General features: G+C 38.1%; 1 protein-coding gene across 3 annotated transcripts; it reads right to left on the bottom strand.

Moving 5' to 3' along the window:
- Window positions 1-406: 406 nt before the first annotated feature.
- Window positions 407-14,100, bottom strand: LOC120012839 (indole-3-acetaldehyde oxidase-like). Of its 3 annotated transcripts, XM_038864378.1 has the most exons (15): window positions 13,933-14,100; window positions 13,711-13,853; window positions 12,755-13,602; window positions 10,175-12,580; window positions 9,869-9,926; window positions 7,865-8,020; window positions 5,488-7,185; window positions 4,515-4,774; window positions 4,187-4,396; window positions 3,808-4,026; window positions 2,455-3,420; window positions 1,809-1,904; window positions 1,486-1,584; window positions 968-1,157; window positions 407-798 (listed from the first exon to the last, which is right to left on the bottom strand). In XM_038864378.1, the coding sequence occupies exons 6-15, from the start codon at window positions 8,016-8,018 to the stop codon at window positions 578-580; spliced, it is 4,113 nt and encodes a 1,370-aa protein (XP_038720306.1). In that variant the 5' UTR covers window positions 8,019-8,020; window positions 9,869-9,926; window positions 10,175-12,580; window positions 12,755-13,602; window positions 13,711-13,853; window positions 13,933-14,100; the 3' UTR covers window positions 407-577. The 3 variants fall into 3 exon arrangements, with proteins under 3 accessions (XP_038720306.1, XP_038720313.1, XP_038720320.1); XM_038864385.1 differs by lacking the exons at window positions 9,869-9,926; window positions 10,175-12,580; window positions 12,755-13,602; window positions 13,711-13,853; window positions 13,933-14,100 and having other exon boundaries at window positions 7,865-8,314; XM_038864392.1 differs by lacking the exons at window positions 9,869-9,926; window positions 10,175-12,580; window positions 12,755-13,602; window positions 13,711-13,853; window positions 13,933-14,100 and having other exon boundaries at window positions 5,488-7,113.
- Between the last annotated feature and the right edge of the window lie 248 nt (window positions 14,101-14,348).

Raw genomic sequence — 14,348 nt, 5'->3', positions numbered from 1 at the left:
TGATGATCTGTTGGCATTCACTGCCATGGGCCATCAACAATACAAGCTCAATTCTAAGATGGGCCCAATCTACCATGGGCCAGCCCATTTCCGATTGTCGGCGTACGTTGCTAGTTTGCTACCCAGTACCCAGTGTTGTACGTTGCTTTTTAATTAAGTGGCACTGTGAGGTTGTGACCGGCTGACCGCCACCATCGTCCAATTCTCTATCACTATTAAATTATTAATGGGCCATTACACTGGGCCTTCATTACCAACTGGGCAAACCATGGGCCAACCCATTTCTCCAACAGTGAGCCTCCATTGCGACCCAATGTTCAATCATCTCTATAGGCATGAGATCACGTATGAATTTTCCATGGAACTTATCTGACATGTGTGGTTTGTAATTATTGTACATGCTGTATGGGTAATGACTGCAAATTTCGGAAAAAAGAAATTTGGATTTGGTCTGCTAATTTTCCGGGAAAAAAGAAGAAGTTACTTGGCGAGTGGGATTCTCATATAGGATCATTTATCCTTTTAATATGAAAAGAACAGCTCCCGTGTCTCAGTTTAGCTAACTCATAGAACTTCTTCACTGTCTTCTCATTTTCCACTGCAAATAACTCTCAACCATGTCTAGGCCACAGAGCTCCTTTACAACAGGCATAGTGGCTGGAATGGGCAACTGGAAATCCGAGTCTTCTGACCCCTCTATGCCCCTCCATAAGAGAAGTTGTAGGCGGGCATCTCTAATAGCTGCTCTTGTGGCACAGTGAACTGAGGATGCTAAGAGTAGTGGAGGCTCACCAGAAGCTGCAATAACAACCAGACTCAATTTTACAACATACAGGCCACTCTAGGAAAATTAACAATAGAATGATGTAAAACCATAGACATCATTGTCAGAGTTCATGATTGACAATGTTTTAACCATGGATAAACTTATCAGAACTTGTTCATGTGGGGATTTGGTAGGGCATACCTTTCGAAGAGAGGACACGTTTTTCGTGATGTCCGCTGTTCAGTAGTTCAACATTGAATTGTCTTGGAATGGTGTCTATTGTAGGGATTTCGTATGTGAACGGGCCTTCTACCACCACTAATCCATCTTCATTTGTCAGGTATTCTTCAAGCATAAAAAATCCAACACCTTGAACAAATGCTCCTTCAATCTGCAAAAATCAACTTCGATTCAGCCATCTATTTTTGACAAATAGGTAATGATTGATCTGTTTTACTTGAAATTACTCCAGAAGAGATAATTCTTGATGCGTGGAGCCTTATCACTATGTCAATACCTCAATGGTCACACCATTTTCCATGTTAAAGGGAGTTTAAGTTTATGCAAGTCACATCATGTTGGGTACATCTGATGAAAGTACAACGTTATGAAGACACATATCGTGTGTTGAAACGACTTGAAATCCAAACAACTAAAAAGATGAAAAGAAAATAAACAAAGTTGAAATCATTCTGTATGTATATTGTAGTTGGCCTAACCTGTCCTAAATCCACAGCAGGGTTGAGACTTTTCCCACAGTCATATACGATATCTGAACGCAAAATTGTAGTTTCCCCAGTTAGAATGTTTACCTCCACCTGAAACACGATACCTTCATGATTAGAATTTCTAAATTTACACAGATAATCCCTTTAAAGGAAACAACAGAGAGGGCATAAGGCTCCCGAAGTGGCAGTGGGGTCTTAGAAAGTACAGATTTACAGATTACTCAGTTAAGCGGTGTAGTATGTTTCGCAATCTGGTAGACTGACCTTACTTACAAGCACCAGTTAAGTACCATTTTAAGTGCCAAGAGACTCACCTCGGTGACTGCAGCCCCATAGTTTAAGTAGGCCTTGGAAGTCAATTCTGGAACAAAGTAAGAACTTGCTGATAGGTTGACAGATTGCAGAGTTGCCTGTATTATATTGAATACAAAATTAAATTCAATCACTCCATTTTCACTTGTTATAGGAATTGAACTGACACACAGTGCATGTCACATAAATGTTCGTAGCAGTCTTGAAGATCTGCCTAAATCATGATTGGTTCACAACCTAATCAGCGATTGCAGTGCAATGTTGATTGTGCTGCTATCTAGTCTAGTGATTTCGATATCAGTGATAGAAGTGCAAAAACATTACTAGCATTTGATTGAATAACAGTCCTTCAACTCTAGATTATACAAGATAAAAGCTTTGATTTTGAAGTGATTAGATTAAGGTCCGAACACTATTTGCTACAATGAAACCTGTGTACACAGTGCTGCACTCAGCACTTTTTGGGGCTCTTCATTAATTTTTTTCTTTTAGACAGATTAATATAAAACAAGGGCCTTCGCTGACAAAAATTAATTAGTAGACAGAAAAGCATCAGTCAAAGATGATAGAATTTTGCAAGTACTCTACTCTCCAAGGACACAATCACTGTAATTGCAAGTAAAAGTTTCTAAAAGGGAAGAAAACTACCTGTACAATGAGTGTCTCCCACTTGATGGAACCCATTTGCTCCTGCAAGCTTTCCTTGAGAGGGGTAAGTCGCTCAACCAATACTTTACAGCATAGACTTACTGCCTCGCAGCTTGCCTCAGATGTAGTGCTTCCAGCAGTAAACCCGCCTTGAATTAAACTCAAGGTATCAGATTGTATGACTCGTACTTTCTCCAAGAGGTCTCCACTTCCGTCACATTTAATTAAACCGAGAGCATATGCAGTCATCTGTTTTACCTTTGTCCAAAGCCCTTGGCCAATTTCAACCCCTCCAACTTCAACAACAACAGATCCATCCCTAAGAATGCTTACTTTCCCGGGAGTTGATCTCAACATCACTTCATGCACTATTGGTACCCTTGAAATACCTCTTTTCTGCCATATATTCTGCCTATTGAACTCTTTTACTGACTCAGTCCTTTGTTTGAAGCTTGAAGATGTCGCCAATCTATCCCATATTGAAGATAGAGTATACTCTTTCAATTCACCGGAGCTATTCCCATAGAATAAATTAAGGCTTTCATATGTGTGGAGATTCATTTTTCTGACGGAATCCACATCCACAGAGAGAGTAGATGCTACATGTTCAATTACAGCTTCAGCTATAAATGACCCTTGTACCTCCCCGGGTGCCCGCATAGCTGACTTAGAATAGTGGTTTGTTTTGCATACCTTAATATCAAAAGATAAGGCACCCCAGTTATACTTCTTGAGTGTACACATTATATTTCGTGGCATCATTGGACTTATATCTGCAGATATTCCGGCATTGACTAATATTTCAAGTTGTAAGGCTGTAACCTTCCCGTCAGATTTGAATCCTACGCTGTAAGTTATTTCCATGGGATGTCTTCCTCCTGCCATTATCATATCAGTCTTGCGATTGAGATAAGTCCTGACAGGCCGCTGTAATTTGTGTGCTGCAACTGCACATGCAGTAGAAACCTGAAGCATCATCACATTTTAAAAACTGGATCAACAGAAACCAAATAAAGAATGGGAAATAAAAAGAACTCCTATTCTTCTGAAGTAGCAAAAAAGTAATATCAAACTCCAAGAGAGATAGGCATTCAAGGAAACCTGTTTGGAACAGAAATTGATGTTCGAATAATTATACCTAACAAATATGGCATATACTTCATCTCTCAATAAATAAAAGCTATCCCTTATGGTGTTTCAGCCTTTCTCAATGCAAATATTTAAACCCATTTACTTATTGTGTTAACAACACTTATAGGTTAGCAGAACTCTCGAAGCTACTCTTCTTAACAATGAAGAAGAGATTCCTTCAAGAATTCCAAGATATAGACATTTATGCAAGTAGATGCTTACAGGCATGGCTCTCATAGCCTTTCCACCAAATCCACCCCCAGCTCTTCTAGTAATTACGCGGACATTATGTTCGGGAATACCAAGACATCTTGCAATGGTAGAGCCTGCGGATTCGGGGCACTGACTTGAACTGTAAACCACCATGCAGTTTTCTTCATCTGGAATTGCAAGGGCAGTTTGATTCTCCATATAGAAATAGTACTGTGACCCAATGCTCATCTGCATGTCAAAATTTGAAAGAACTTAAATCATAAAAGCATCACTCTAACATACCAAGTTTATGCATGCGAAGTAAAAATCTAGGCTTTTCTAAGGAGAGGATCCCCTTTTTGGGTGAAGTACGTTGGGGGTGGGGTTGTTTGAACCATATGATATTTACCCGGGCAGAGTTTATCTTGTAGTCAGCTTCAGCCATTCCTTTTGATAAATCTCCAACCTGCTTGGGGTAAATAAAGGGAAGAACCTCAAAAAAACTAGACATCTTAACAGCATCCTCCACGGATAAAATGGGTGGTTCTAAATCTTCTGTATCATAATGAACCACTGCAAGTTTCGCTGCCATATCTGCATGTTTCTGTGTATTTGCAACCTAGAAAAGCCATTTTTAGTGTAGGTTAGTAAAAAAAAAATCTCCGTGAAGCAATCAAATGAAACCTCAAGCCTGGTGACTGTAAAATGCTAACAAGAATTATGGATCCTGGAATTACCACAAAGGCAACAGGCTGTCCTGCACACTGAGTAAGCTCATCAGCAAATAGAGCTTCTTTACCAAAAATGGATTGAGAACCGATGTTCTCCCCACCTTCTGGAATGTCTTTGAAAGAAATTAGTCCAATGACTCCATCCGGGGTTGATTTAGTCTCAAATTCTATACCTTTAACCCGCGCCAAAGGCTTCGTGCTATAAATGAAAGTTCCATAGAGGCAATTAATAGGAGCGGGAATGTCATCCACATAAACAGCCTCGCCTGCATAAATTGTTCAGGTAAGCAACACGTATTGTGCAAATACTTGGAACCCGTTGAAATAATATAAGGTAACTATTTGGCTGAAATTCAGAGAGAAATCAATGAGTGGCCTGATCACAACCCTGCCCATAGCCTTGTGCACGGGTGTTGTTTACCAAAGAGCTATTAGCTATAGATGAACAAGCCGAGTTGGTTCGCTGTTACATTGAGTGACGTTAATCACCATCCATTACAAAAACATTAGGTACAAGCTGAAGAAACAGACTTCTCCACATCAGTTTTAATGAATTCAAGTTGCTTTCATGAAATTTGTTCCAATGAAGAGAGAGATAGGAATGGCTTTAGATTACTGGTTGACGTTCTTAAGAAAAAAAAAGAAACTTACTTTTAATAGACTATAAACAAGGCAGAGGAGAATCCATGCACTGGATTTCATCTAAATGTTGTTATGGATTCATGTAGCTGTCCTAAAAAATGTACAGAGATAAAGCATGATGAAGACTTTTAATAAACACATAGACTAAAACATATGTCACTCAATACGTCAGGCTTTGAATTTTTTCCAGGGAACGAAACTCCTTGTGATTACTTAGATGAAAACAAACAGAAAAAGGTTTGCTGGAAAAGTATTCTTTAAACTTGCAGATAAAGCAACACATGCCTGCAAGTTTTGCTAGTATATAGGTGGTGAAGTAAGAGACAATTATACAAACCTGATGCTTGGATGGCAGCTCCAGATTTTGTTATTGGCTCACCTACAGGTCGATACTCTTCACTGATTTCAAGCACCTGCTTTGAGGATGATAGCAAAGTTTGGAGTTCCACACGATCAACCTGGCCCTTACCCCGCATCACTTTGGAATCCAGAAAGATGGAAGTAGTATCACATCCATCCAACAAACAACTAGAGATGTTAGCGGTGTCTGTTAAGGGGCCAAGGAAGTCAAAAAGAAAACCAATGGCAAGGCTTGACCTATACGCAGCACTTGAGGTGCCATATTCAGGTGCCACAGTAGCATGCACTAACTGTGAAGCTTCATATAGAACACTAGCACTCAAAGTTTTTCCAGTTAAATACTCCTCAACCTTTCTAGCTCTTATTGCATGTCTCGTCCCATAAGCACCAAAGGCCAACTGACAGTTGTTCAACATAATTCCAACGGAAGATTTAGAGCTAGACACTTCAGCAAGGAAAGCAGCATTTAAATAAGCTAATGCATTACCTAGGGGTTTAGGTGCAGCTCTATAGGTTTCAAATAGCAACTTTTTGTTCATTTCAGATGATGAATTGCTCATCAACTCCCTATTTGAAACTATAACACTTAAAAGTACACTTTCCAAATCCAATGGAGGCCCTCCCAGAAATTCTTCCAGTGTAAGCGTTTCACGCCTAGTACCTGTCTTTATATTGACCCATGAATCCACAGCAAGAAGAACTGTAGCTAGATCTGAAGGAAAACGCTTCCTTTGTGCCAGCACCAAATTTCCTCCAACACTCGCTGTATTACGAATGAATATCGATGCAATCTTTTGCATATGGGTAGCAACTTTTTTGAACACTGTCTCACCTTGTGAGTGAAGTGCAGCATTGTTTTCTTCCTTCAAAGCTTCAATAGCTTTAGAAATAGACACGGCTGCTCCAATTTCAATCTCATTCTGATGCCTCTGAATCACAGAGAGTTCAGGTATATGTCTAAGGTCAATGTATATGTCATGGAATTCTATTTCCTTATAATATCCCTTACCCGTATCACCAACTACTAATTTCATCCTGGTTCCATAGTTTGCCTCAACTGTTTTTAGCAGGCTTTGAAGCTCATCAACACTGACAGGACTGTACCAATGATATCTTTTAGAATCCAAAGTCATAGCAGATTTCATTTCCCTCATTAAGAACTCCGGGAATGTGACAACTTTATCATTATGATTGTATGCAGTTAGTTTGTTTATCTTTACTTCCCTACTATCTCCCTTGTTCCAGAAAGAGTTCAACCCTAAATCTTCAATATCAACATCAGCGGCAAAACTCTTGCAAGCGTCTGCAACAGCGCGATACCCTGTACAACGACAAAGATGCCCAACAACGGCCTTTTCAGCTTCAGAAACTGTCAGCTTTGAGAATCCGGGAGGAGGATCTGGCCGATTGGTCTTTTCAGCATTAACAATGGCTGAAAAGAGTGAAACACATAGCCCAGGTGTACAGAAGCCACATTGAGAAGCATGAAAACCACTAAACCTTTGGTGAATTGGGTGGAATCCATTTTTGCTATTCCCAAAGCCTTCTGATGTTGTAATTGAGCATCCATTCACACTGCAAAGTAGTGTGAGACATGAAGCCACTGTAAAATCATCAACGCGCTTAAGTATAGGGTCATACTTGGAAAGCAGAACTACACAAGCACCACAACCGCCTGCAACCATAACTCAAAAGGCGTATTTATGAATCATCTACATGATATTTCGAGGTAGATACGAACATATTTATGAAAAATGAAGAATGGACCACGAAACCAAAAAGCAAAGACAGGCAATTGTTATGTTGGATCCTGTCTATTGTTGATCCAAGATTTAAATTTTACCCCCAATCTGCCCCACTATTTGTTCTGCAAATACGCATAAAAATAATTTGACAAACCAGCATGTGTTACCAAATAAGATAAGAGATACCCAGCTGAAGGACAGTATCTCAGGGAAGTAAAGCAAGGAAGATGAAAATCCAGACCACCACTTATTCTATATAAGAAAGGTGGCCATGATAATTTTTTTTTTAAAAAAAACCATTAATGTAGATTATAAATTCCAAGCGAAATGAAAAACCCATTAAGCAAGTCAAATTATCAAACACTATGGCTGCAGAAAAGGGAGCAATCTGATCACACCCATCAAAATCGCAATACATCCATATTCAAGCATTAGACTGGTACTAGAATACAACTCAAGATTCAAACGAACAAACCCCATTAAAGGAAGAGTAACCCAGATTCAAATCCCAGCAGTTCTCATTGATTAAGTTTACACAAACATACATAAATATGGGTATTTTGTGTGTAAAAATATATATATATATAGAAAGAGAGAGAGAGAGAGTACCTTCGCCACAGCCTAGCTTGACACTCTTGATGTGAGTCTGATAACGCAAGAACTCAAGCAAAGTAGTAGAAGGGTCAACAGAGGAGAGCTCAAACCTCTCTCCATTAACAGCAAACAGCAGACTCCCACCTCTTGTCTCTTTCTCCAACTCCATTTCTGCGAGACACTGGAACTTAGTGATAACCGCCACTCTCTCAACTCTCAACTCATCCCTTCATAAAATAAACTATTAAAGGGTGCAAAAGCAAGAGCCAAAGAATGATTCACAAATGATGTCACCAATTAATTGCAGTTCTCTTACTAGTCTTTAATCTATTATTAATAATATTAATCGAAAAGGTAATTTTGTGAAGAGTGAAGCGAGCAGAGTGAGTGGATATCACTTTCAGGCGAAAAGAGCGTGTGTTTTTACGTCCATGAACAATCTTCTAGTCAACGAGTTGTCTCTGATGCCAAATTTAGCAGAAAAAAGGCAGCCATTGGTAGGTGGCAACGGAATTATTCTTTCTTACACACGCACACACAAAAAATAATAATTTATTCTCCGTCTTTATTTATTTATTTTCATATAATTATGAAAATAAATAGGAAAAATACATTATTACCGTAAAAACTTCTAAATTAAACCAGTAATCAATTTCAGAAATAAATTGATGAATGTCTTCAAATTAAAATTAGAAAATGGATTCGTAGGTCCAGATAAGAGATAGCAATAAGATCAATTTAAATCAATATTATGTCGTTCTTTGTTACCAAATTTTTTTTTATTGTAACATAATATGCAACCATAAAGGATGGATGTGCAAGGAAAAAAAACCTCAACACAGAACATATCTTATGGAGTATAAGATTGTTAGTGCCCTACAAGTATATATATTTTACATAATTGAGTAAATATTATTTTTGCTTCCAACATCAAATGATTTATACTTTTGTACGATGATCATCTTCAACTTGTGTAAACTACATTGTGACAAACGTTCATTTTGTCAAATAAACTTCCATTTGTTGTTGGTAAGCGAGTTGGGAATTGTGGCCACTCGAGAAGAATTACCTCCCAAAAAAGTTTCTTATTTTTGGGATTCTTCTTTACACCACAAAACTTCCTTATAGAAATCTTTTGGTATACCGTTCATCAAAAACTTGGAGAGTAGGTAGCCCTAAGAAACTTTTAATAGTCCCCGTGCTATATTAGCCATACAACAAAGATCAATTTCCCTAAAGTTTCAGAGGATTATGTTTTAATAATTTTATATATTGTGGTGTATTAGGTAGGAGCCGGCCCTTTCCGTCTTTTCTTTGATGTAATAATAATGTAAAGAGAATTCCCCAGGTTTTCGTCATAAGTTTCTTTTATTACCTCACAACCATCGACTTTCGGCCTGGGCCATATTGCTTATAGATATGGGTAAATATGCATTCGATTCCCCTGGACTTTGATTTTGTTGCATAAACACCCTTACAAGAGATAGATTCACCGTCGAGTACCGTTTAAGAAAACTTTAGTCACACCCAATTTTTTATTAAAAACACCCCAATTTAAGTTGATCATCCCTTATAAAAATCAATTGACGAAGTGTCTTTAATAAAAAATAGGATGTGACTAAAGTTTTCCTACCGTTTATGCAACCATACCAAACTATGGGGTCCGATTGCACATTTCTATAAAGACAAACATCAAAAGGAGACATCCTTTTCAGCTCATCTATCAGATTGCCTGTTAAGGATGATATCATATATACACCCACCCAAACCGGATCTCACCTTTTTTAGCACAAACTTTTTTTAGCAAACAAATAACGAAAATAAGCCATCTAGACTAGCTCTCACCAAATTCTGATCTCAGTCAGCTGCTCATACCAATTAGCATGACAAAAACCTTTGAGCTTAGATATGAAAAATTGAAAGGTGATTTCATTGCCAAGGACAGAGTATAGTACTCATCGTAGTTGAGATATCCCCAGAAATGGGAAAGCCCAAACAGCCCATGCTTGGGCGACTTACCATAACATAAATGCTATTCTCAGAGATTTGTTTCAAACTTTTGCTTTATGGCAAGCACCTAGAAAACAAGTGCAAACATGTTCACAGTTAGCTTGGTCTCTTATTTACAGATTTCAACAAAAGCTTTTCGAAGTAAATTGTAAGTAATTTGAAATCGACACCAAAGTCTAAACATTCGAAAACAAATTGATACTCCGTATTATTCTTGTAATATAAACCTCAATTGCATACGATAGATAGGATTATTTGAGGACTTTATTGACTTAAAATTGTACCCAACAAACTAAATAAAGATATGAGAATTACCTGGGATACAAACTCTAGAAAATTTACCCCACAAATCTCCATCCCAAGCCCCCGGCAAAGACAAAACCTGAAGTCTAATGCACATTGCAAAATGCTTGCAATGTTCCTGGCATTGGACCGTGTTTCATACGAGAGAAAACATCTGCCAAGGGTTTGTTTCTAACTATAAATCAAACCATAATCTGGCAAGGCAAATAACTAAAGAAGGCCAAAGGTGCATCCATGTACACAGAGGTAAAATGGTGCGTAAATCAATAGCCCATGACAAAACCAAACAAGGGTATCCCACTGTAAAGGAAGGACACCAGTCATAAACTTATACGATGCGTACAAGAAAAAAATGATAGTTATCAAGACTTTAGATCCCAAACTAAACATCAAACTCCGTCACTATACATAAGGTAAATCTCAGCAAGGGTAGCTAATGAAATTTGCACAAGCTAATTCCAAAATACTTGCAAAAAGGCTTTCACTAGATAAATATGCAGTATTGGAGGACCAAATATTAATTGCAGAAACAATCAGACTACTGCTTTTGTGTGTCAGGAGCGCTCAGCAGTTAAAAGATAATGCAATGCTTCTTCAGAATGAATATTTACATAATTTTCACCATAAATGCTCTTGCAAATGGCATCACAATACCTAAAAGAAGCACAATATCTTACACGTGTAGAGAATCAATTAGATATTCCATATGCACCGACTCAATGTCCATCATATCTTTGACCTTCCTTGCCGAGGGCTAATTCCCCAAAAGAAAAGCAAGAGGAAAGAGACAAGCAACGGAAACGAGAGCAGCGGCAAGAGAAAGAGCGGCAACTGCAACTCCTGGCCTGGCAAACTCTGAGGTTATACCTCAGAAAGTAAGCGAAGCCCACGGAGCGGTTTCGTATGTGTTATATCCTTTCGATCGAGCGACAACTTTTAAGGAAGGCAAGGCCCTGAGAGGGTGGGTACCATCCATCTTACGCGGAGGGAGTGGTCTTCTAATAGAGGGAACAGAGCCGGTTGGTTTAGGGTCTTTGGGAGCCGAATAAAGGAAGGAGGTCGTGATAGGGAAAGGCCTTGCCTCATTCGAAAGTACCAAGAAGGATAAGAGTCCGCATTACCTCCATTGAAGAAATAAGCCCAGCTATTTCAGCTCTGGGAGGAAGGACTACTTCTTTGAACTCTTCAGTTCGAAGGATTGAAGATAAAAGAAACATATAAGGATATATGTGTGTGTGTGTGCACGCGCATGTGTATATGGGTGTAGATACATATATTACAGGTCCGCGTTTCAATCAATGCCATTCCAAAGACGTCTACAGAATATCACAATGACATATAAATTGACTTCTCAAATTACTTTGTGCCACCAGAAAAAATCAGAAGAATTGTTCCTGAACTTCTACCCCAGCTCTAAATTTAACAACTACAAAAGTATATAGAAAAGAAACCAACAACTGCATTTGTTATCACAATAATAATCATTTGTTCTCGAAGGTATTTCACTTAATTTAATGGGGTCAAGTTGGGTCAAGTTCTAGAAAATTCTGTCAAATTGAGTTTTTTTTCCTAATTCAAACAACGTATTATTTTCCTGGAAATTAGAAAGAATTTTAAACTAAATTTAAGCATGGAAAAGTCTAACAATTCATCATACAAATATATCTCGCCAGATGGAAAGTAATGCATTTGCTACTAGTAGAGTGGAAATGAATCATGTAATAGCCCAACAAAGTTCAGCTGATAATTAAATGATAACATCGACTCAACTCATTCTTTAAAAAATTTACCCATCACAGAATCATTCTAGCAGAGTAAATAAAAAAGAGAGGAAAGACAAACAGTTAACTCAAACTTCATGCTTAAGCGAGTGAAGAAACCTGCACCACGATACGTGTGATAATTGTGCTGCACATATTGCTGTAATGTTGACCCTGGTGCCTGTTAAAAGACGATCTAAGTTGTTCACAAAAGTACATTTTTATGCAAACATGTGAACAAATTTAAATCTCTATAAAAAGTTCTTCCCGCAGAAATTCATTGCATTCCCTTAAAGGAGCAAATAATGCAATACCTTGCATAACATTCAAATATTACTTTTCTCTTCACTATTCAAAGCATTTTTATGCGTATAAGCATAACCTGCAAACCTTGTCTAAGTAATCATCAAATAATATCAAAAGCAGATAGAACGCAAAATAAAAGTGGAGAAAGGGTCAGGGAAGGGCAAGGTAATGTAGGCTCCCATGTATGAACATTGTACAACAATATGAAAATATAACTATATAAGTGATGAGAAACTGAAGGAGAAAGGAAGAATTTTCAAATGTACCTCATCTTTATCAACATATTAAGTTGGTCCATTTCCAGTCAGCGTTCCAGAATGGTGATTCTGGCTTATCAAGTGCCTCTTCTTTTCTGCTTTTTCATGTCAGAGCAGAAAACCATTAGTTTAATGGAGTCTCACGAGGCACATACTAAGCTAAAATAGACACTGTTGACAGAAATGAAACTAACATTAAATAAAATCTATGGAACACAACTTTTATTTGAACATTACAAAAATTAACCACCAAAATTATAGAAGTTTACCTAGTTGACATGAAATTGTACAAAATTCTTTGATACCAATATACATGCTCACGTAGTCACATGTACGCAATATCAGATGTCTTTCACAACGGTTTTAGATGGTAGAGTAGGCAACACATCTAGAAAACACATAAACAAATAAAAGCTATGATTAACAAAAATATTGTTTGTAAAGAAATAAACAAATATCTCATACCAACCAAATTGACGACTGAAGCTCATAAATAATCTTTTACAGTCACTCAAAACTGTGCACATATATTTGGTCATATTGCCAACTAAAAGTTATATGCCTTGTTGTTGATCATCCAAGTGTTACAAGTGCTTCGCCTTGCATGATCTTAATAAGTACTTCTATAACATACGAAACAACAGTTCAAAAACCCTTACAAAGTGGCACGGTACATTCAAAACAAACAAGATTAAGAGCATTAACAATTGGAATGTCTAAGGTTGTCAACGAAACCCTAGTTGTTCACCAAACAAAAAGCATGTAGTCAAAGCATTACTCGTGCAATTGAACAGCATGGAAGATTCATCAATCCTGTACAATTAGTCAATAAACATGTATGTGAACGTATGTGCATGTAGGGTTCGGAAGGACAAGAATAGGAGTGGGGAAAGCGAATGCCGCAAAGGAATTGATTTCCACGTAGACGGAGAGAGCCATGGATTTCCGACTAAATCCCTCAAACAACGATACGAAATTTCTCTCTCCCACCGCCATATTGTTCAGTTTCCATTCATACGACCACTTACAGTGCTACTAGCACTAGTTTCTTCGAATCAAATCTTCCTCTGATCCATCAATCGGATTCGCAATTCCAAACTGCAGTCTACAGAACGCCCTGACAAATCAAACAATTTTTTAAACCCTAGTTTTTCAACTTTATTTCTACTAATAGAAGGTGCAAAAATTGAATAACAATCGAGTGCATGACAATGTGGATGAATACTTATAGTGATCAGTCCCAACGGGAGTATTTTTGGCATTGAAAGGTTTCCTGATCGTTCTCTTTGAATCTACACCTATTTACAGTGCTAACAGTACCAATTCCTTCCGATCAATTCTTGTCGTGACGGAATTGACAATTCGAAACTGCAAAACCACATGCCGCCATGATAAATTCAACAATTTCGTAAACCCTAGTTCTCTTTGAATCCACACGACTACTTACAGTGCTCTACTAACACCAATTCCTTCTGTTCAGTTCTTGTGACCGCATTGATGATTAGACACCGCAAACCACCGGCCGCCATAACAATTAGATCAATTTCGCAAACCCTAGTGACGAACTCTGTCTCCCTCCCGTAGTGAGAGGTCCGATCGGGTAAATTTTTAACTTTATGGGCCAACGGGCCCAATAATCCCGGCCCGCTCAGCTCAACCCATAAAACGAAGGACGAATTATCTTTTGAGAAACTTTAGTCACATCCTTACATTTACTAAAGACACTCCCTTAATTGATTTTGCAGCAACTTAAGTTGGGGTGTTTTTAATAAACTTATGGATATGATTAAAGTTACCCCTGTCTCTTTTGGTAATGGGCTGTATGGCCCAACAAACCGTATGGGAGAAAGAAAAGAGAGACAA

Source organism: Tripterygium wilfordii, chromosome 2 (assembly GCF_013401445.1).
Source record: "Tripterygium wilfordii isolate XIE 37 chromosome 2, ASM1340144v1, whole genome shotgun sequence".
In the NCBI taxonomy this organism is placed as follows: Eukaryota; Viridiplantae; Streptophyta; class Magnoliopsida; order Celastrales; family Celastraceae; genus Tripterygium; species Tripterygium wilfordii.
Note: the sequence above shows the minus strand (reverse complement) of the source record. Positions and strands in the feature narration are given on the sequence as shown.

Excerpts from the sequence above, each read along its gene's own strand:
- LOC120012839 (XM_038864378.1), bottom strand. The coding sequence starts at position 8,018 with ATGGAGTTGGAGAAAGAGACAAGAGGTGGGAGTCTGCTGTTTGCTGTT. Across the intron at positions 4,397-4,514 it reads GACAGCCTGTTGCCTTTGTG|GTTGCAAATACACAGAAACA; the intron begins GTAATTCCAGGA and ends TGGCTTTTCTAG. Across the intron at positions 4,027-4,186 it reads ACAAGATAAACTCTGCCCGG|ATGAGCATTGGGTCACAGTA; the intron begins GTAAATATCATA and ends TTTGACATGCAG.